This window comes from Desmodus rotundus, chromosome 13 (genome assembly GCF_022682495.2).
Source record: "Desmodus rotundus isolate HL8 chromosome 13, HLdesRot8A.1, whole genome shotgun sequence".
Lineage (NCBI taxonomy): Eukaryota > Metazoa > Chordata > Mammalia > Chiroptera > Phyllostomidae > Desmodus > Desmodus rotundus.
The window spans coordinates 49,573,886-49,598,163 of record NC_071399.1 but is presented as its reverse complement, the minus strand read 5'-3'; the positions used below and the strand labels follow the sequence as shown (position 1 = coordinate 49,598,163).

The 24,278-nt window shown below is 39.4% G+C and overlaps 1 protein-coding gene and 1 non-coding gene across 2 annotated transcripts in view; both read right to left on the bottom strand.

The window, feature by feature from the left end:
- Positions 1-266: 266 nt before the first annotated feature.
- TRNAE-UUC (transfer RNA glutamic acid (anticodon UUC)) lies at positions 267-338 on the bottom strand. Its single transcript has one exon. It is a non-coding gene; the product is annotated as a tRNA-Glu (tRNA).
- An 11,116-nt stretch (positions 339-11,454) lies between these two features.
- The window catches only part of NUFIP1 (nuclear FMR1 interacting protein 1), a 68,236-nt gene continuing 55,412 nt past the window's right edge, over positions 11,455-24,278 (bottom strand). Inside the window, exons 9-10 of the mRNA XM_024569518.4 lie at positions 20,170-20,402; positions 11,455-18,720 (exon numbers count right to left, since the gene is read on the bottom strand). Coding sequence (XP_024425286.1) covers positions 18,604-18,720; positions 20,170-20,402 — 350 coding nt within the window. The 3' untranslated portion in view covers positions 11,455-18,603. The remainder of the gene's footprint in view (positions 18,721-20,169; positions 20,403-24,278) is intronic.

Genomic DNA, 24,278 nt, shown 5'->3' with positions numbered 1-24,278 from the left:
TTTTTTTCATCTCAGATTTAATTCCTTATTTCAAAAGTTGTGTTCAAACCCTACCCTTTCCGTGTGCTTTACCTTCAGGCCTGCTCCAGAGGTAGACCCTGATTTCCCTCAGCTCCCTTCAGCCCGGACTGCCCACCTCCCGCTCCGCGGCTGCTCTGAAATGGGTTAGAGAGTTTTCTAAAAGGACCAGTCATTCATTTCCTTGTTAAGAAACTCTAAATTGTTGTTTTCATTTCAAGAGAGAAAAGAAAAGAAACATACTGGCGTTCCCACACCGGGAGTCGAACCCGGGCCGCCTGGGTGAAAACCAGGAATCCTAACCGCTAGACCATGTGGGAGACGACGAAAGTGAGTACAAGCTTAGGCAAATTGAATTTCTCTCAACTGTTTCTGCCTGCTTTACCTAATCAGTTTTCTGTCGTCAGACTTGCTTCTGCGCCTGCGGGAATCCCCCCGGCTTAACCTCTTCCGGCCCACGTTGTATCCTTTCACTCTTTGCAGAGGACGCTCGAATCTCTTTCTACTATCGCGTCTGTTGCGATGGCGTCCAGTCTGCTGGACTCCACATATACACCAACGTGGACTCTAGCTTGGATGAGTCACTATTCAGAGTTCCTCACAAGAAGTCCTTCAGAGTACAAAACGACCGGTATTTGGATTTTAGACTCATTAATAAAACGAGAGCTGTATGAAGTCCTAAAACTGCCACCGCGAGACCAAAATGGAGTTGGTGCTCCACCCCGCGACCGTGGCTGACCTGCTTTAACCACCTCCCGGGCGCAGTTCAGCCCCAAGCCGAGCAAATCCCGTGTGTGCCCGAGACGCAGGGGCTAGTGCCCCCTAGACCGTTGTGCCACAAATTTCCACGGTACCCAAAAAGCTCGGGACTGGACACGGGCCCCATTCCATCCCCTTTAAGTTTATCTTTTCAAAATCAGGAAGGAGGGTTACCCGGAAGCAGGAGTATTCCCTGTTCTGTTGACTCTACGGCAAGAGGCAGGATTTTTGTCACTGAAAACAGGCAATGGAGTCCCTCACGGCGAGCAGTCATGATTGACGAGAAGTCCTTTCATCAATGATTGGACTCATTGATTATTTCCCTACCCATTCTCGAGTTGAAGCAGCATTTCTTTGGGAGCAGTTTATGCGGTAGCAATCTACTGTTTGGATTAGGAAAGTGAATACAAAGAGTCCGTTATTCGGGACAGCCAGTGTGGGAGAGCTGTGGTTCTGGTGTCCTCGTTGTGGCTTAAGGTACACAGTTGTTTTTAGTAGCGGCGGGCACTTTGGAGCCCATTTAAAATATGATTCTGGTTCTGATTCCTCGCTTTCTCCCTAATGAAGCTCCCTAAGGCTTCAATTGTGACAAGCAACAGCAAGAGAAGGGAGAAGAGATTCGAAAGAGAAACTCTTCCATTCATTCTACTGCATTTATTTACAGGAGGAAGCTCCCTGACCGGGAGTGAACATGATCCACATCATTGAAACAATGAAGCTCTGAAGAAAAACTAGATTCTACTAATTATAAACCTACTGTGTGTATTAGACACGTTCAAATATGTTTGCTCATTTAATCCTCACAGTATACCTGTGAGATATGCCAGTTTACCAGTCTTATCCACATCTTTGGTGGTTCTTCCTCTGCTATCTTAGCATCTTTGAACAGAATCATTTCTTTGTTTTGTAATCACTGAGACAGCCCTGGGACATCTATTTTGGAACTCTAAAGAAAACTCTCCAAAACAAACCTCAGCAAATACAGAATGCCCTTCACTGGGAGCTGAGATTCAGGTGTACCATTCAGTTTTGTATTTCTATTTGACAATAATTCTTTTTTTTTTAAGATTTTATTTATTTATTTTTAGAGAAAGGGAAAGGGAGGGCAAAGAGGGAAAGAAACCTCGATGTGCAAGAAACATGTCAATCACCAAGTGGGGACCTGGCCTACAACCCAGGAATGTGCCCTGGCTGGGAATCAAACCCACAACTTTTTAGTTTGTGGACCAGCACCCAAACCACTGAGCCACACCAGCCAGGGCAGTCATTCTTTTTTCAAAGTATCTTAACAGTTTTAAAAATAAAAGTTGCCAGTGTAACCCATACATTAGACAGGCATCATCCTTAAGATATTGCCAAAATGAAACTTTTCTTTTGACTCATTATCACTGAACTGAAATTTGTTCACTTTTTCCCTTGCTACTAAATGAAAACAATAACAGAAAGCCCTATGGTCACTTTAAATAATAAAGCACAGTCAAGGACAATATACTCTTTTAACAGCTCATTCTTTATTCTATTCTCCACCACCCCAGCTTGGTCATGATTTCAGGCTAGGGCAATGGTGAGGAGAATGGGGTTCCCACTGGCTCACAATTGTGGCCTTCTCTTCCCAACTCTGTGTTCAGTCATATCACACTGGTAGCCTGAGGCGGCCATGCTGGCAGTATTTGCATCACAGAAATATGCAAATGATACAAGATAGGTCTTTTTACATTGGAGCGTTAGTATGCTGTTTAAACAACAGTGATGTGCTGGCTAAATATTTACCAGCATGACACAGTCAGCAGTGCTGTCCAAGAAACAGGGGGTGATCTACTTCTCATTTCTTGTCTTCTCATTTTCTCCCTTCCAGGCTCCAAGGCCCTCCAAGATTGGAGTGTAGAGAAAGGGGAACCAAAAGTTCCCCCCTCCCCCAGTGGACTGGTACTATCAAAAGTCAGCTTCCTGATTTCCAGGCCTGAATATATTTTAAGGTTGACTCTTTTTCCCCATGGGTTCATCAGAGGCTTCCCTGCTTGGGCCAGTCGGACAGTGCCTCCCAAGGGGCTAGCAGTGTTCTCCCTGTGTGGGTCTCAGGCCAGTGGTACCAGAATCAACAATGACTTGGTTTAATTGCAGATTCTCTTACTTTATTCTCAGATTCTGCAAATGAGAACTTGTGGGAGCAAGGCCTTGGAATCTGAATTTTAACAAGCATTTTCTTCCCCCACTCCCAAATTTTTCTGATGCCACTAGTTTGAGAAACACTGAACTACATGACAGTAAGTTCTCTTCAATCTCTAAAAGATCAGATCCCTGAAGCACCATTTCTATCATTTCTCTTTCCTTCTCAAAAACCTGAAAAAAAAAAAGACTTCTGATTGCCTGTTGAGTGAATTCTAAACTCCCTGGCCAAGCTTTCTAGGCTTCCCATAATCCAGCCCTCACCTAACCTGCTAATATTATCCCCACTTTTCAGAAACCACATTCCACGTCATCCCACTTGCTTTGTCCCACTTGTCCCTTGTGCTTTCCTGCTCTGATGCCTTTACTCCACCTCTTTCTGTCCTGCCCTCCCCACCCTTCTTTCTATATCTGATCCCAATGCCAAGGCCAGCTCAGCCCCATGAAGCCACCTATGGTCCTCCTGGTCACAGTTCACTCCCGTTTCCTCTGAATCCCAAAGCATAGGCCTTTTAAAAATGTAATGGAGGCTTATGACTTGCCACCCTTATAACTTATTTAATAAGAAAGTCCATGAATAAAAGTTAGATTCCATAATCCCCCTGGAAACCCAGTTCTACACTCAATCATTCTGCCAAGTAGTCCTTCCTTTTATCTAACATAAATACTTCCTGCTGTACTTCTATGTGAAAGCTGACCCCTTTTAACCACCAGCATGAACAAAATGTTCCTAGGAGGTAAGAGGTAGAAAAAAAACCCACAAAGTTTTGAAGTTTAGCCAGACCAGTCAGTGAGCTGCATTTCTTTAGTTCCACACACACAAAGAAAGCCTCCTTGTTGACACAAGGAACAGCTATTCCTTTCCTATGAGTCTAAGGCTGACTCTTAAGAGGCAGCTCTCCCATTTCATCCAGCTTTTGATACTAGACAAAAGCCCCAAACATACTGTACTTGCCTGGCATCTACATTAGCCGAAGTGGTGGGTGTGATTCAGGTCCTTGCCTGCCACTCGTTTAGGAGTTAGATGGTTTCCATTTCAGAGGGCTCAGGAATCACCTTCATAAGGGCATCAGAAATAAGCACCAATTAAATTCCACTCTCCCAAGAAGAGCTCTAGCCAGCACAGACCCACCCCTTGGCACAAAGTTAACCTCAAAGCTCTTTTGGGTAACAGCACCTGCCCAGTTGGGGTGAGTTCTTCATGGCCTAACACTAGATTCAATTTCTAAAATTGGAGCTGAGCTCAGGAGGCCATTGGGATGACAAAGCTTCTTCAGGGTTTGTTTAGATTATATAATTCTGCCCTTCACCTCTCCCCCAAATCTAGCAACTCCTATGACTCAGGAAAAATGCCCTCAAACTCCCCAAACTGGGTTAGGTTCTATGGGCCAGCCCATCCATCACTGGGCTAGACGAATTTCTCAGCTTCCCTCTCCTATAAAGTCCTGAGGGCAGAGTCTGGATCTTATTTTGTTGCATCCCAACTTCTAGCACAAGGCTTGGCACACATAATCATTTACTGTATGAGTCAATCTCCTAAAATATCTTTGTTTCTTTGGGAACCGTCTTATAAAAGTTACTTTTTCCCTTAAATCAACAAATAACAAGAAGAAAATATTCCTCAGCCAGGTAAAAATATCTCCAGAGTGTGGTATCTTTCCTGACATATCAGCAGAATTCCCTAAATGTTTGAGTGGTTTCTTACTTGACTCATTCATTCAGTAATCAATCAATCAATCCCAGAGGAATGGACTTCATTACCACTTGGCACCTCAATGGCAAAGCAACTAACTGAGAGTCTCAGTGGGTCGTAATTTTAATATCTCAGCAAGTATAATATAGAACAAGAAAACACATCGTCTCCTAATACTCTGCCCCACCTCACAGACACTCTTTTTTCCCTCCATACCTTCCTTTCATCTGCTCTGATTGCTCAAGACAGGAAGAGTTTGGCAGACCATCCTCATATTCATGCCCATCTGTTTGCTCCTACCAGGGCTCAGCCCTGGAGCAGAGACAAGCTTTTCTCATTTTTTCTGGAGGACATACTCTGGAGTTGTGTGAGTCCAGATACTCTGAGGCCTGGCATCTAGACAACATGCCCGCCATTGTAGTTTCCTGTTTCACATGGCAGTTACAGAAATATTGAAATTATGGCCTTTGGATGCCCTAGTTGGTGTGACTCAGTTGGTTGGAGCATTGTCCCATAACAAAAAATTTGCCTGGTTTGATTCCCGGTCAGGGCACATACCTAGGTTGAGGGTTTGATCCCTGGTCTGGGAGTGCAGGAGGCAACCAATTGATCAATTGATGCTTCTCTGTTGCATCAGTGTTTCTCTCTCTCTCCCTTCTCTTTCTAAAAGCAATGAAAAGTAAAAAAGAAATTATGGCCCTCTGGGACCTTCAATTAGTTCGTTTTGCCACTGAAGTGCTAGGTGGAAATCAGGTTGGACCTACAAAGGATGTTAAAACTTTTTTTGGTTCGTTTTTAGACTTCTCACCAGCAGTTCTGAGTTCAGGGAGCTTTCTAAACTCACTCTATTTCTTCTCCTTTGAGATTATCTGTCTCAGTTTTCACCAATAGATCCACAGCCATCAATAGATTCATAGTGTTTCAGGTATTATGTAAAATATATTGTTGATCATGGCATGCAGTATATGTGACAGTGCTCAATATGAAAATAATACTATTGCATAAAAGATGAATCATGTGCCTGACAATTCTGAACATTTTAATATATTAACAATTTAATTCTCACAATGACCTAATGAGATAGGTACTAATATTATTCCTATTTTACAGATCAGAAAAATGAAACACAGGAAGGTTAAGTAACTTGCTAAAGTCTTACAATTTATTGATAATAGAAGCAGCATTTAATCCCAGGCATTTTGTCTCTCTGGAACTCATTAATATCAAACTGGCTTTACTGTTATACATATTGCATAAAATAGGGAACTGTTTGACAAAAATAATGATAATGCCTTTAGCAACAATGATAACATACATTCTGAGGCCTGATGGCCTTCTCAGGGGAGAGTAAAGATGTTTAGACTCTTCTTAAACCAATGAAAATAAACATTTCATGACCTAAGACTTCATAGATGCTGACCTTGGCAAAGAGAAGACATCTCTGGTCCCTTTATTTTCATCACCGACCAATTTTGAAAAATATTACCTCTTTTGTGATTGTCCAAAAATTCATAAATGTTTTTCCTCTCTCAACCCAGTCTAGGGTTAGAAATCTCATAACTCCCCCCACCCAAACCTCTACTCAGAAAGGTCTTCATTGTTTTTTACTGGTTGATTGATTGATCGATGCAATCAACAAACCAGGCTCAAAGATAAATAAGGCATAAAACATTCTGCCCTTCTGAAGCTACAATCTACTTGCCATCTGCACGTGGATGACTAATGAGCATCTCAAACTTAATACGTTTAAAACTAAGCTTTTGAGAGTCCACCACTCTCATCCCCCCAAACCAGATCCTTCTGGAGTCTTTCCAGTTTCCCTTAATAGCAACTCTATTCTCCCAGTTGCTTTAGCCACAAATTCTGGAATCAACTGTGAGTTCATTCTCTCTCATTCTAATCCAATAACTGAGGAAATCCTACTGATGCTATCACGAACACATATCCAGAAAGTGATCACTTCTCCCTATTCCTCTTGTCCAAGTCACCATCCCCTCTTACCTGGATTACTGAAATCATCTCACTCCTGCTACTGCCTACAAGCCCAATTCCCACAGCTTACTCCCAGCACTGCAGCTGGAGAAATTCTTTTAAAACAAATCGGATACTGTCCCTCCTTTCTTCAAAACCTTCCAGTGGCTTCCCATCTTACTCAGAATAAAGGCTGTACATGACAACCACTCCCTCCGATTAATTATACCAAACCGTTTGACACTCTTGAACAACAATAATATCTTTCTCTGGAGTCACTCTCAGGATAAGAAAAATTTTATAAGGAAGACTAAGATATAACACTGAATACAGGGTAGGTCAACCACTGATTACTGATCCAAGAGGAGCTGAATATACTCTTAACAATATCCCCTTAAAATTAAAAAGCTATTCAGACTGCATCAAAACAGCACTCTTCCTCGTTGCCTGGTCTATTGAAACCTATGTTCTTTCCACTCTACCTAAAAGGAAACACTCAACAGTATTTCCTAGTGAACCTCAAAAACAGACACCATTGGCATTGCTGTTAATCTTTTTTTCTGATATGTCTCTGGGCAAAGTGCTGAGCAAAGAATAAACAATGCTTGTTAAAGTAGAAACAGAAATGCAAGAGGGAGGCTATGCAGCAGAGGAATCAGAACTGGCAGCAGCAATATCCCTGTGGAAATAAATGAAGACCAACCAAAGGAGAAAAGCAAAAGCTATTCATTCAGAACCTGCTAGAGCAAGGCAGTCAGCCACCATAGCTTGTGTTTGGGCAGAGACTCAAATGCAGGTAAAGGAGTGAGAATGCTTTCTGGTGGAAAAGGGGAAATCCTCAGGTGTGCCCTGATTGGAGGCTGTTGGCACAGGGAAGCTGTAGGTGGGCTAACTAGAAGCAGGGCGTCCTATGTGGTTAGTCAAGGATGCATATTTGTCTTTCTCTGGTTGGTCCTGAGTTGGAAATTGGGACAGAATAGGGAAGCTGTCAGTTCTTAATCAAGTCCTGGCCATTTAAGAGTGATTGTCACCAAAGGTATTGTTTAGCTTCCTGGATTGTCACTAGAGATCCAGGAAGCTAAACAGGAAGCTGACTTCCTACAAGCCTAACTTTCAGCAGGCTGGCTTCCTGGGTAGTTTATTGTAGATCAGGTTTGGGTTTCCTGGGCAGGCTGCTGTGAGTTGTGAGTTCTGTGTTTATGTATGGTCTGGCCATTGCCATTGCCTATTAGCATATTCAGTCTCTCATCCCCAAGACAGTTAGCAGTCTCCCGTCTTCAGGCCAAGGCACCCAATCCAGCTTCTCCTTTCTACTTTCTGCTTGCCAGACTGGCCCCTCACAACTCTTCCCCTTGTTCTTCCTCCTACCTTATCTAGAGCAAGAGTTCTCCTTTGCATTCAAAATCACTTTGGAATCACCTCTGTGTCTCCATTGACAGGCCTCCTCCTGTTCCCTTTCTCTTTCTGCAGCTTTTTTAAAGATCTTATTTATTTTTAGAGAGGGAAAGGGAGAGAGAAAGAGAAGTTGTCTCTTAAACATAACCCCAACCAGGGACTGAACCCACAACCCAGGCAGGTGCCCTGACCAGGAATGGAACCAGCAACCTTTAGCTTTATGGAAATGACCCTCTACCAACTGAGCCATACCTGACAGGGATCTTTTTGCAGGTTTACATGTCATTTATTTATTTACAGGCACATGTACTTATCATTTGGCATTAACATAAAGAGCAGTGACTGTGTCCATTTCAAGACTGTCTGGGGCTTTGACAGTGCCACACCTAGAGAGGTGGTCAGTAAATGTTTCTGATGACCGATGACTCCAGCTACACCTTAGGAAAGTGGACAGCAATTCTAGTCAAGTAGTCAGAAGGGCTTCAGCTAACCTGCTTAGCCTCAGGTGGTATCTTTCTCTCCTCAGGCCCTTTCTTTTTAAATTTAGAAACACAGTAAAAACATTTCAAAAGTGAATATACCCACTGTATGAAAAAAAGTTTCCCAATTTTGTTTTAGTAAAATTATTACATATACATATCATATCCATATATTGATTTAATTAAACATTCACTTATAACTATTAAACTAAAAGCCACATGGCAAGAATTAAATGAAACAGGCCTTATACCCTCACAATCAGAAGTATAGCCCAGAAGTATAAAATAAACCACATAAGTATAATAAAGGCTGATATAACAGAGTCCCATATGACAATGGCCCTCATCTAGATTCTGATTGATGCCTGGAACACCTCAGACCTCATTATCCACTGTGAAAATCTGATGTGGCAGGAGCTGTTGCCCAATTTCCAGTTTTGAAAAAGAAAATATCCATTTTAAAACTTTCAAATACTTATATGGTCAAAGTCGGTCACTGCTATTTTAAAACAGCAACAATATATGGACTGGTGCTCTCTATTGAGATATTTGTCCAATTTATCTGGGTGCAAATTCTGGCTTCAAAAGGAATGGTCAGGAGGGCCATTATCTGTAAACATCAAATCTTAAAAGTTTAAAACTGTTAATTTTGTAAGTTCTGACCTCTTGCTCTTGGTTATCTTTCTCTCCTCTGAAATCCTCCCTTGGGTACAGACACCCATCACCTCCCTGGAGCTCAGCTAAGGACCAGAAAGAATACAAATAACAAATACTAGTTCTCATTTGCATCATGCTTTACAGTTTACAAATCAGCTCATATACAGTGAAGTCATGTGAGCCACAAATTGTGGGTGAGATACAATCTGTGGTGTTCTATCTCCTAAAGGATATCAGTCATTATCAGGGTGCATGACAGACGTTAAGAGTTTTCACAAGCTCTATGAGAAGCCTATTAATTGTGTGCCAACATCTAATAATGCTGCCAATGGGTCTACCTCCCTGGATCATATAAACGGTTTTTTCCTGCCAAAGCCCATTGTACATGATTTCCAGGCTGCCATGGCTACTCCTTTCCCTGGCCTAAAGATACTAAGTTCAAGTTAATGTTGGAGACTCCTCAGGCAACTGCCCAGCTGCCCCCAGGTAATGAATTGTTCCCTCCTCCCACATTCGAACCTCTAGTCAGACTTCTAAAAGTCCTAAACTTATTTTTATTCTCAGCATGTTCCTTTCGCCAGCTGGCTCCTTGTTTGGCTCTGCCAATAGAGGGCACTAGGAGACTGGGAGGCCGAATGCTTTCTGTTCCCGAGTGTCATCATGACCACACATTTGTCACAGCAGCAATTGCTTCCACCACTTCCAGAAAGACTGATCACCACCTCCCCTCCCTGCTCAGAGACACCAGCGCAAACTGGCTAGCATCTCCCCATCAGAAGTCTTAATGCCGGCTCCAGTCTCCCCATTCAGTGCCTGAGGAACCAGGACCAGCAGGGCAGGATCTCCTTTAGCCCAGAGGTAGGAGTGCCAGCTCTGCAGCTCCTAAATTTCAAAATATCCCAGCCTCTTACCTTTGTTCCCTCACACTTAGGGGTGATTGCTATTTCCCATAATTCTAATTTCTGTGACACTTCAGTATCCTCTGCCTTCTCTCTTCCCTAATTCCTGGCTAACTACCCTTTATATTAAGTTCCATGTTAAAATACATGTGTGGTTTCCATGTCCAGATTGGATTCTAGACTGATATATAAGTTCAGTTTGGGAATGTCTACCCTGCCCTTCCCACTGTGTGTGTATAATGTGATCCCACCCACTGCCATTCATTTAACTATGTGCCAGACACAGTGCTTATACCTGTAACATGATAGAAAACACAAAAATGCTTAGTTTACAATGTAAATCCGAGCTTACAGTCTACAGGAAAGGGACAAATTATCAAACAAGTAAATAGAAAACTGTAACTGTGACAATGCTGATTGAGAATGCAGGTACATGGTGATGAGTGTGCAAAAAGGAGGACCTAACCTAGTTAGGGAGGTCAGAAAAGGCATTCCCGGGAAGTGATGATTGAAGAGATCCAAGTTTAAGCAAGCAGTAACAAGACATCAGGGAAAAGGCAAGAGTTTTCCAGACACAGAGAACAGCAAGGTCTCTTGGCAGGAAGCATGGCAAGGACCCATGGCCGGAGATTCACAGCTGGAGCATGAAAAAGAAGTACAAAGGCTTGAGCCACAGAAACTGAAAACCTTGTCAAGGAATTCAGTTTGTTGTTTCTTTGTTAAGTGTGCCAGTCTGGGTCTGTGGAGTCTTGGGGATGGTCTGTCAGCAGTACCCAGTGTGGTCCCTAGGCCAGCAGCAGCATCTCCTGCGAATGAATTGTGAGTAAATTCTCAGGCCCCACACAATACCTCTGAGTGAGAAACCTGGTAGTCCACGTTTTAACAAGCACAAAGGTTTCCACTTGCTCACACAATGGCCAGCATCAGCGATTCCCAAACTGTGTGACCACCCTACCCACTGGTGGAACTTCTTAAAATATTCCTATGCCACACCGCTGTTTCTACAAAAATCAGAATCTCAGGCTAGGAACCTCTATTCAGATGATCAGCCTGGTTTGGGAGGCATTGGTCTACACCAGTAATACCGTGTCTACAGTGTCTGACGCAGTGAGCAATTAATTACGAATGCTATTTTTCTCTTACCAGGTATTCAAGATTATGTAAGGTTCTACGACCCAGAATCAGTACATAATTTGATTGGCATCTTCTGTCTTCTCAGGTCTTCAATTTTAAAACATTGTCTTTCACTGATTATTTTTTGTAGATGTCTCCTTGTCTCACATCATCATATCCACCAAAAAACTCTTGAGATCTAGTTAAGTGCTTATCAAATTCAAACTTTGTTATTTTAGTTGCATTCTAAATACCTGTTCTTGAAAATGTCCCCAAGTTTCAAAATATCAAAAAGTACCCAGTCTTGTAATACAAATATGCATTTAATTCAGAATTTTTTACTGCTTTTGCAAGGAAATAAATTGCCTAGCATAGTGATTCAGCATTGTCTTAAATAGATATACACATACATATGGGAGGAATTAAGACAATATTATGTTTAAAACAAAAAACAGGAAATACTTCCAGAGCTGAAAGAATAGACTATCATTCTAAGTTCATCTTCAAGCAACAGCATTTTCAAGAATTTTTCCATCTTTTCCCATATCCTGGGATTTAGGCAGCCCATCTGCAAATATTTACTGGTCCACTGTAACAATAAACCCGTTTATATAGTAACATAAATAACATTTTTTAAACTTTTATTTTCTAAATACAAAAAAAGTAGTGAGCTCAGTGGCATCATCTTAAAGTTTTATAAATCATTGGGATTTCAAAATAATTTACTGATGACAATTAGAGAGGTTACATACTACAGCAGGGATAGCCAAAGACAGATCATAAGAGTACAGCCAAAGTACTGAGAAAAACCTGAGTTCATCTCTAAAACTCGTTATGTATATCCTCAAACTACCACCTTGGAAAATTCCAGAAAACAATAGTCAAGCACACTTCCCATTAGCTGTCATAGTAATGACAGCATCACACATCATGTAGCCTCTGGAAAACTCCACTGTACATTCATAAAAGAAAAGTGAAAATGGCAAATAATGTCTTGGAATTACAAAAATAGTTTTAATTTCACAGATCCTATGAAAGGGTCTTGGACACTACAGAGGTCCCTGGACCACACTTTGAGAGCCACTGCTCTAATGTGACATCTAAATGCAAGCGGTAATCCACCTTCCTTATTTCAAGTCTCAGTACATTTTTTTTAACACATTTAATAAGAATGTAATTTGATACAGCCTTTTAATGACCATTTGACCTTTGAACCCAACTCTTTCCTACAGAAATACTCACAGGCGCACACACACACACAGAACACAGAGTATGTGTATCACTGTAAATTTAGTAGTGTCCACTGTAGGGTCATGAACATTATAGAGAAAAATTGGAAACAAACTTCCCCATGGGGAATGATTTAAAAAGTGAAAGCATGGGTATACGTACATGCATGCATACATATATACACACAAATATTCGTGGCACTGTCAAGTATGCTTTGAAAAATTTACAAAGCAGTATCTGATTTTTCTATTTAAAAATAAAATTCATATGAACATTTTAGGTACTTGTAAATATATGCATTTAAAAAATCTGGAAATGCATGCCAAACTGTTACCAGTGGTGTCTTTGGAAAATATGAGAAGGGAAAAGAGCAAAACAAACTTGACGTTTTTATTTTACATACTACTGGATTATTTGAATTTTTACAATAAGCATACATTACTTTTGTCACTAAAAATAAAAAAACTAAAAACAAGGTAATTAAGAGACACAGTGACTAAATGCAATGTGGTATCCTGGATTGAATCATTAAAAGATGACAGTCGTAAAATAGGTGAAATCCAAATAAAGCCTATAGTTTAGATTTACAAATTAAGTAAAAACACAGAAATAATCAGAAAAACTTAGACATAAAACTGCAAATACTTGGCCCTGGAAATGGTGACATTACTCGCTAGTAACCAGAAATGAAGACTTCCAGAAACTGGAATGTGGAAAACTTCACACCACCTTAGAAAGGTCCTGAAGTGATGACCCAGTTTTTACTGGGTGTGTAGACTTCTTTAAGCCTCCTGAGTACAGAGGATCAATAGAAGACATCTGTTGTTCTCATTCTGAGAAGACCCAGCAGGTTTTTCCAAACAGCCACAACTGCTGTGTCAGAGCATGCGCTGCACTGCAGGGCAGACTGTGGCAACAACTGCAATGAACAGAACTTCCACTTGGGGTCTTCTGTGTCCATCCTGAATGTGTCTTCTTTATTACTCCATGCATTCAAATTACTTTCTCCCAGTTTTGAGGAACAAATAATCATTTGTTCCCAATGCCACTCCTAAGAAGCCTCCAGTTGTGCCGTGCCAACAGGAGACTGTTCTGGAGCAACTCCGCCCTCTGAAGCTCCTGCTTCCAGCACAGTTGAAATGGCTCATCCCCTCCAAGCAACCGTTCAATCAATTTTAGCCTAGACAAATAGTTACTGGACAAAGGACATGAATAAAGCAACTTTCAAATGCTAACTCAGAGTGTGGGCCGTGGAGGTTAAAAACCATCACTAGAGAAACCGCTGGGCCCTGCTCCATCAACAGGGCACTCTCCCCTCCCCTGAGAATGTTCTGAACACCTAGCAGCAGCAGCAGTGAGCTCCACAGCACTTACCAGCACCATCTTCACATTTAAATTAAAATACATTGTCCATTTCATAATTCAAATGTCTATTTTAAAAAGATTTTAATTATATATTTACTTTTAGAAAGAGAGAAAGGGAGGAAGAGAAAGAGAAACATCGATGTGAGAGAGAGAAACACCGATTGACTGCCTCTGCCAGCTCCCCAATCCCAGGGACCTGGTCCGCAACCCAGGCATGTGCCCTGAGCAGGAATTGAACCAGTGACATTTCGGTTTGCGGGATGACATCCACACAACTGCGCCACACCAGTCAGGGCTTAAATGTTTATTTTTAATTGGAAAAATTATAACTATAGTAGATATAATTAACGGGTCGATCTTTTAAAGATGCCCAAAATGTAATTTTCCAAAATGGTAATTTTGATACACAAAACAAGGCACAGATGGATACAGAGAATGATCTTATTATCTTAAAAAGTTATAGAAACTGTCTGATTGGATAGTTGATAGTCTTAGGGAATTACAAATTTTTTAAGATATATATATATTTTTTAAAAAGTCCTTACCTTCTAGAGATAGGTATTGGGATATATAGGGATAAATGACTGGTTTATTTGCTTCAAAATAACCTCAGGTGGGTGGGGGAGGGTAATGAGGAATGGGTGAGTAATGTATGAAAAAAGACTGGCCACAGACTGATAAATTACTGAAGCTGTATGATGCTCAGAGTTGTTACAGTACATCAGGGAGTGTTATTTCATTATTCTATAAACTTTTGCATATGTTTGAAATTTTCAAAAAATAAAATGCTTTTTAAAAAGTCAGAAAAAAATTAAACAAAGAGGCTTACTTTAAAAACTAAGGAATATAATGAATGAAGAGATTCAGTTATGAGTCCTCTTCTCCAAATTCCTTGAAATGATATATTTTTAAAAAACTGAAGAATTACAACAGTGAAGGAATACAAGATTAAGGGTGATTATTAGGATACCAGTGGTTTTGACAAACTCCTCTTAAGTTCCTCAAAATGTGGTCCCTCAGACAAACCTCATGAGTATTACCTAGAAACTCGTTAGAAAGGCAAATTCTCAGGCCACATCCCAACCTCCTTTGGAGGTAGGGTCCTGTAATCTTACAAGAAACGAGAGGAAAGCCTTAGCTCAAACCAGCCCCAGAGACAACAATCAGAGAGGTAAAACCAATTGCAGGGATACTCCAAGCCCAGAGTCAGCAGCCATGGAAAGCTGGAGGCCTCCAGCTGCGATAGTCAGTCCTAACCTTGCTCACTTCCAAAACCATGTGGCTGGTGGGAGTGGGAGATAGTTCTGCCCAGGGGAGAAGAGCTCCACCCTCAGAATATAGCGCTTTGTATTTTGGCAAAGAGATTGGGGATGTGACAAAGAGTGAGGATGGGACAAGAGCTAGCTCTTCTGCCCACTACCCATCTGTGTATTATAAAAGGTTTGTGTGAACAAGCCGCCTTTTCTCAAAGTAAACATCCTTTGGAGAAATGAAGGCTCATACAAATGTGGGAAAAATCCACACCAACTACCAATACATTAATCAAGTGAATCTCTCACATGTAAGAGTGATCTTTCAAGAACAAATAGCAGTACAAGTAATTAATAAATTGAACAAACAGAAAACTCACAATCAATGGGGGAAAAAACAAGTAATGCAAAGACTAGAAAAGAATGTGAAAATTCTAATCAGTACCCTCAGAAATATAAGGGTACTACATTAATAAAAAAATAAACTAGAACAAGACAGCAATCTTGACTATTTAAAAACAAATTACTAAACTTAAAAGCTAAATAACATAATGGACACATCTGAGAGGGATTAATGACCTGGAAGACAAAGAAAACTTTCAGAACAGAGAAAAAAGATCAAGACAAAAAATAAAAGTGAACCAATAGAGGATCAAGTCAGGAGGTCCCATATTTACTTGATAAAAGTGCCAGAAAAACAAAGCAGGTAAAATGGTAAGAAAATAATTTAAAAAATCATTTTAAAACTGCCCTTAATCCAAGAATGGTAGGATTCTTCAGAGTAAAAAACCATGGGGTCAGTAGAATAAATGACAAATGTCCCACATACCCACATACCCAGGCACATACTGGTGAAATTCTAGAACTCCAAGCACAAAAAAGTCCTAAAAGTTTTTCATAAGGAAAAAAGAGGTTTTTACCAGTAAACAGAAAATCAGATTAGTGTCTGACTTTTAATCAGAAATACTAGATGCTAGCAAACAATCATGTTACAATTCAAAATCTGAGGGGAAATTATTTTGAAGCTAAGACCCTAAACTCAAAAAAAAAAAAATTTAAAGGAGGAGTAAACATTTATTTACTTGAAGAAACATTGCAGTAAACCAAAAAACTAACGGTAGGATGAAAGAAAAAGAGGTGAGAAGGAAATGGCAACCGTACGCATAATGTTAAAACACACAAATCAAGGTAATAGCGAATAATCTGAAACAAATTTCACAAGATTACCAGAGAAGAGGCCCAGGAGGAAAAGTGAAAGGATGCTAAGGCTGATGACTTAACTGGGAAAATAAACAGAGAAAAAGGATGACCACTAAAGGAATAGCAGTAACTTTAACCAGTTCCAAAGCACTAAGGGAAAAACAAGAAAGAAAAACACCAATCATAGCAATAAAATGCTAGCTAAAAACAAGCACAATATGGAGAAAATACAAAACAAGATAGCAGCACTAGTCCAAACAATTCAGTAACTTCAATGAATATGAATGGATTAAATTCCCCAGACTCTAAAACTGAACTCCCAAGAAGCTGTTTTGACTACACTAATTGGGGAAAATAAAAGTCAATGCAGAGTGTATTGAGGACAAAAAAAGAACATTTCAGTTATAAAACACACAAGTCACCAACAGTTACATATGCTTTCATATCTCAGAAATCAACTTATTAAATGGACACTAAGAATAAGAATGTAGAAGGTTTGAACAGTTAAGCTAAATCCAAAAAATTTTGTAGTCAAGAATATGTGACTACATAAAACTCAGAATATTTACAAATATTGAGTACATATTCCATAAAGTAGATACCACACAAGTTATATTCTATCTGCTCAGAAATTTTAAACACATTGAAGCAAATCTTGAATTAAATATAAAGATGACTGAATCTGAAATTATCTACTAGAAATAAATAACAAGTTACCCCAGCTAAAGACTGTCAGACACAGCCAAAGCAGTCCTTCGTTTATTAGAAAACAAAAATGCTGAAAATAGAACTTTGCACAATGCACCTTGAAGTGATGATTATCAGTATCTCTGGAGATACAGTAGTCCATCAAAGTAGCCTAGGAGTCTGAATTCATTTAGGTATATGAGGCTTCTGCAATTTGCATGCTAACCAGTGATAAACTGCAGACTACTACTGGTAAGTCATATTTTAGAATATCAATTTATAATAATGGTTACTTCATCCTGATAACATGAATTGAGTTAGGAACCACATCTTTGAATAATATAAAAGTTAAACTGAATTTCTGAGGTCAGGCAAGGCCATATTCATTTTTATATCTTTATAATCTATGCACAATGGTGTCACATGAGTAAGCACTCAACAGTATTATATGAACTGAATTAATATACTGACCGGATTATTTTCCAGAATGAGTCTCACTGAAGAAACAGAGTGAAACATAGTAAAAAGGGCTGTATGTGGTTACAAGATTGGGAAACGCTGACTTAAACATGAATTTTAACCTCAAGTCTATAATGCACAGTGCTGCACGGAAGGTGTTCCAGGGTTCAGAATAGGTAGGATCTTACAGACGAAGAAAAGCAACAAGAGGGCTGAGAGCATGATCAGCTTTCTTGCCTCCCCTTCTTGCAGGCAAGATATCCATGGACTTTGATAATCACAATGTCAAATAAAATTAACTTCTCAACTACAAATACAGACTAATTTTTAAAAACCTAGCACCTTTTAGCTGTTTGTCAAAAGGGTAGGGCTCCGGCTCTAGCAAGCACAGGTGACTAGAACATAAAATTAAAGCCTCTCTATTATAAAAGACAAAAAAGGTCTCAGTAGCTTTTATTAAAAACATTTAAAAAGGATTCAATTATTATCGTCATAGGATGAATTTTAACCAAGCCTAAAACTAAGATAACTATTTCACAAACTGTTTCTGCTATACGAAATCAGTTGAACCTCTTCAAATACTATACTTTATATACTTTTTCACAAGGAAATTAAAAAGGTCCAATTCTGAACCATACCAAAACAAGCACTTTAATTGAATCTAAGCACACACAGAGGCTGTATCAACATTAATATTTCAAATGTTCAATATTTGAACTACTGAAGCAGTAGCAATAGGTGAATTTCAAAATGTTATTCAAAGTAAACAAAGAAAATTTAAATTTCAAGACCTTTTAATTATATTCATTTAAACTGGTTTACTTTTAAAATATTTTCTGAAGAATGATTCTTCCTTTCCTGCATTAAAAACAAAATAACGCTCTCTCTCTAATCTATAGCTTTGCTCAGCTGAATTAAACATTTTTAAAAATTTTTTCTTTACTACTAAACCAGTATCTTCATTCTTAACTCATTCAAGAGCCAATTTCCTTACTTGACAGCAATATATACAAACACATACAAACAAAAAGAATTCTGCCAGTAAATATTATGTTCAATCCCAATAATAGAGATACAGTCTTAAAAATCAGTTATGTATTTATTTGCATAGATTCAAAAGAAAGACTTGAAAAACCCAACATAATATCATATGAAGCTTACAATTTAATTACTAATCCAGTTTAAAAATAAGTTCTCCTCCATTAATGTGAGGATGGCACTATTTTACATGCTTCAGTTATGGGTGCTGAAACATCACACACCTACACATCTTCAGTCTTTGTAGAATTATCATTAAGTCCAAAAAAGTCTTTTTTGATGATGTACCGAACACACTGCAAAATCACATTTCTTTCATGTCGAATGTCTGGAGCTAAAAGCTAAAAAACAATAAATACAAAGATTAGGTACTAAATAAAATATATCCAACAAATACAATCTAAGATATTATGTGTGCCTTCCTCATATGAAAACATAGAACAATAAAGATATATATTACATTTACTAATTATTTTGCTAAAAAATATGCAAGAATACTTCCTTTTAATTTAACACTTGGAGTCCTCTCTAGAAGTACCTAACAAGGGACAAGAAATATAGCATTAAAAGTCTGCCATTCTTTAATCCAAAAATCATGTCAAAGAGGACCCTACCAAACCCAAATCCATAAACAGTACAGAAATTGATAAGTAGATATAGTAATGATAGTAATAATGAAACTAGCAGTTAAAAATCTCAATATTCCTGGACTTTTATAGCTTCCTGTTTTTGTGTTTATTGTTGGATAATAAAAAGAAAGCTAAAAATCCCTAGTACTTAGAATAAGTACATAACCAAAGAGTCACATATGTGATACTTTTTTTTAAAAAAGATCTTATTTATTTTTAGAGAGAGGGGAAGGGATGGAGAAAGAGAGAGAAACATCGATTGGTTGCCTCTCACACACCCCGCAGGCACGTGCCCTGACTAGGAGTCAAACTAGAGACCTTTTGGTTTGTGAGACGATGCCCAACTGAGCCACACCAGTCAGGGAGTCATTTGTCAAGAAGATAAAGTGACCTCAACTTATTTTCTGATGATATTAATGTAGTTTGGAAACATCATATAAGAACTTTCAGTGGAAAGATGATTTAATTTGCCCTTATATAAGGTAAATAATTTTAAAATGCAATTTATTTTATAAAGCACTGAAATTTACAAAGCAGAAAAGCACATTTCAGATCAATTTTAATCAGAAGCAACTGTGTCTACATGCCACAGAACACTTTAGCTACAGAACGAGCACTTACCTGACAAGGCGAAGCCAGACTTTTCATAAAATGTCAGTATTTTTACAATCCCACTAAAAAATCTGGAATGTTTTTATTTCTATCACTCTTAGACATGAAAGCCTTGGATTTTTTAATAGTTTCACGTCCATTACTTAGAATCCAAAGATGCATTGCTTCCTCTTTATAATTTAAAGACAATAAATTTTTTAGCATACCACAATGAGAGTAAAGCCAATAATGCACAAAACAAACACACAAGAACCCTTTTCTCCTTTGAGCCTGCCAATGTATTTTGCTGTGCTTTCAATGAAAACTTTAGGTGTCGTTATACCTAAATACATACTTTGTAACCAATCAGTTAAACCAAGATTCTAATTCCATATTTACTGAATTTAAGCTAGAGGTCAAATGAAGCCTCAAAATTAAGATACACAGATGACTTTTCAAAGACCTTTTTGTCTGTGGTTACCTTAAAATACACACACACAAACTCAGAGGCTCTATCTCCACGATGTGAAAAGAACACAAATGTTAGAATGTAAAGAAAAAATCATTTACCATTTCCAGGAGATATGGATGATGTGTTCTTGGTTCAAATAATGGATGATAGTTGTGATAATCTTTTTTCCTATTAGGATTTGTCTTTTTGAAACTTTTCTTTTGACTCTTATATTTGGCTTCTGAGTAATTTCCAGCAGTCGCATTAACATCCTGACTTGGTCTCTTAGGAGTACTGCCATGAAGAATCTGGTCTTCCACCAGAACGTCTGCTTGAGTTTTAATGGGCGCTTCTAAATATTTATAGGAAACAAATATAAAACTTGAAAACAAAAAACCAGGTTACTCTTCTAAAAAGTAACAACCCCCCCCCCATAATTTCCCCCAGCCACAATCCTGGCTTCTTATTAATGAAAACTAGGTATTTACAATGTATTACAATATTTTTTAAAACTGGGAGTTATAGCTGCCAAGACTTGAGGAGATTACCACAAAGAGCTACAGAAAGTGAGTGATCCCTACGAAGGATGTAATACCAGAGGGAAACTTGGGTCTACACAAATGAAGAATGAAGAGTGTCAGAAACAGTCAATATGTGTGGATATACAAAACACATTTTTTTCTTGCTTATAATCTTTTTTTAACAGGTATAACTCATAAATCAGTATTTGCATTGCCCTAAAAAAACAGAATTAATCCAAAGGCAATAAAAGGAAAATAGAACAAAGACAAATGAGACAAAAAGAAACAAACCATTATCAATAATTACATGTAAATAGATTAAACACCCTAATTAAAAGGGTTGAGATCAGATTTGGGGGAAAAGAGTAATAACTATGATGTATACAAAAATAAGAAAACCAAGCTCTGAATGATAGGTAGTCCTCGCTTTATACAATTTGAACTGAGATGAAATCTTAGTTACCAAGGAACAGTGCAAAGACTGCCCATATCAAGTCACAGGTTAAAAGTAAAGGATGGAAGAAGATATCAAGCATACACCAATCATAAGAAAACTGGAATGGCTTATATCAGTATCAATGGCTATAACAAAGAAGAGTTCAGAACAGGGACTATCACCAGGGATAAAGAGGGACAGTTCATAATGATAAAGAAATCAATTTCTCAAGAACACAGAACAATAACAGCTAATAACAGGTGTCAATAAACATGCAGCACCTTGGCCTGTGTGGCTTGGTTGGTTGGAGCATCTTTCCAGAAACAGAATGGTCATGCAGCGCGATTCCCAGTCAGGGCACATGCCTAAGTTGTGAATTAAGCCCCAGTCAGGGCACTTAGGGGAGGGAACAGATGGCTGTTCCTCTCACTTATTTCTCCCTCACTCTCCCCCTCCTCCCTCACTGGAATCAATGGATATATCCTCGAATGAGGATTAAAAAATATATACATATACAGCAAAATCTCACAAAACTGAAAGAGAAGTCTATTATTAAGGTTGGAAACTTGAATGCTGTACTCTCAGTGATTGAAGAACAATTAGAAAATGAACAGGAATAGAGAAGACCTGAGTACCACTAACAAAACTGACTAAAACAAAACTAAAACTGACAAAGTATGTTTGCGTCATCAAATTCATGCAACATTCACCTTGTATTGGGCTATAAAACAAGTCTCAATTATATAGAAAAAAACTGAAAGCATACAGAGGATGTTCTCTGAACGTAACATAGTTAAAAGTAAAATCAGTAACAGAAACCTACCTAGAAAACCTCCAAATACATGGAAACTAAACAGCATACTTCTAAATAGCTTACAAGTTAAAGAAAAAATCACAAGGGAAATTACAAAAACATTTTGAAATAATGATAAAACCATAATGTGTCAAATTTATGCAATACAGCTAAAGTAATATATGAAAGCAAATTTATAGCTGAGTATTCATTATTAGAAATGAAGAAGAGGAAAGAAGGCAGCCAGATAGGTGGGACCAGAGTCCACTTCTCCCTGCACATGGGTGAAACACCTACCCTATCTACTGAGAAACAAAGCGAACAGCCAACAGTACCCCAGCATTTATGAAGGCAGAAGACCAAAAAGTATTGAGGACACTGAAAAAACAGATGGTAAGGGGACTGCTTCAGGACAAAAAGGTCCCTGGGACCAGCACAGGGACCAGGGCAAATGCAGCCCCAGGCCTGTGCCCGCGGGCCTGATGGAGGACTCCTAGGAGAGAGCAAACAGCTAGCTTCCCTGCCAAACAAGGCTTGAGCAGCACCAAGAGACCTGTTTCTTTGAAGTCACAGGGAGGGGAACAAGGACGAAGTGGCAAACACACAGAGACTGTGGGCGTAGGATGGGGAAAATTGAGAGTTGGGCCGTGTGGGGCCCTGACCTGGACAGTCCCCAGTCTAGCTGGAGAGGTGGGCTGTGCAAGAGGACAGGCCCTTCCTTGTATGCAGCAGCAGGATTGAGGAGGATTTTCTCAAAAAGAAAAAGACCCTCAGGGACACTTTGGGGAATTCTCCTGCAGCAGCAGCTCCAGTCTCCTCTCCACCTGGCTGCCCAGAGCTCCCGAGGGGCTTTAGGGGTATCGAGCCCAAATCTGAGGCACTGGCGGGGTGGGTTGAATACCTGTGGGGGTGGGGGTGGCTGAGACCACAGCCACCGACCAGGGAGAGTATGCATTATGGAAGGGCCCCCGTGTGCACACCCATAGCCTGGAGGAGGGTGAGTGCCTGAACCTGTGGGTCTGGGGACCTCTGCAGAGCTGGGCTGGAGGCTGCCCAAGTGCTGGTCCGGAAAGAAGAGCTGGGCTAGGCCCCTGGAGTTGGATGCAGGCAGAAAGACCCGCAAAACTGGCTTGGCCAGTTTAAAGCCACCAGGCTTGTTTTTTTGTTTCTTTGGATTTTTTTTTAAAGTAATTCTTTATTATTATTTTTTTATTCTTTTTTCTTTCTTTTAACACCTACTTCCCCTCTTTCCTGCTTTCTTGTTCTACTCCTTCTTTCTCTCCCTTTATATCTCCTCTTCCTTCCAGTAAAACCTGGAGCTGTGAAAAGACCAGAGTTGGATCAAAAGAGGGGGCACCCCAACACCTGAGATAGTGAAACAAATTTCACTTTGCTACCCTAGAGAACTTGCAGGTTATTGTATATTTGTATTATTATTTTTTCATTATTCTTACATCACTCATTTTATTACTATTTTTGTATCTCTCTTCTTTCTGTTTAGTCTTCTTCGTTTGACTAGTTAATTTGCATTGTTTGACTGGCTTCCCCTTGTTCTCTCTTTCACAGTGTATTGTTAATTAACTGTCTTTCACTTCACTTGGGTTCCATTAGCACACTACTCTAGGACTTATACTCCGTATTCTAGTTATCCAGATCACATAGATTCTTTCATATGATTGTTGCTCCATTACTATTGTAAATAATAGCTGTTCCATACATCTGTAAATACTACACAGAACTTCTCCTGGATCTCAGCCCACTTCACTGTTTCCTGAACTTTATTATGTTGTGGTTAACTGTATTCTCTCACACATTACACCTATTTTCTACCCTTTACTCTCACTTTACCTCATAATCTGACCTCCCAAAAGCTCACAGCTTTCTACATCCAACTCACAATCCTTCCCCCCCAAAGACAACAAGAGTCTTATCTTCTTTCCACCCTTTCTAAAAAGTGACTAAGTGGTGAAATATCATGGTTAACACTATATATATCCAAACGATCTCCTATCTCTTCTCGAAGGGCTGGTACTTTAAATATCATAGAATACAATCCTGCTGCCCTTAAACCATTTCACCTTCCCCCGACAACCGATCATAATAAAGAATAGGTAGAAGCTATGAACACCAGGATACCTCCTGGAAGAGGAAACCCACCAACAAAGGTAACACCAACATCTAAGACAGACGAAGGTGAAGGAGGGAGTGGAAGTCACACTAACTCAACCCAACATATTTGGAAATATAACTAAATAGTGAAGAAATTATTAAGAACAAACAACTGAACAAGAACAAGAGAAAAGCCTCAAAACTTTGTACACACGGAAGAACCAGCTCCAACACATCCTGCCCACACATGCACAACAGAAAACAAGAAGTGGGGGACAGACTGACCCTCAGATAACCAGCTGGTGGGAAACACCCACAAAAAAAAGAAGCAACAAGAACCAAAAACCAAAGACATACACAGAGCCAACA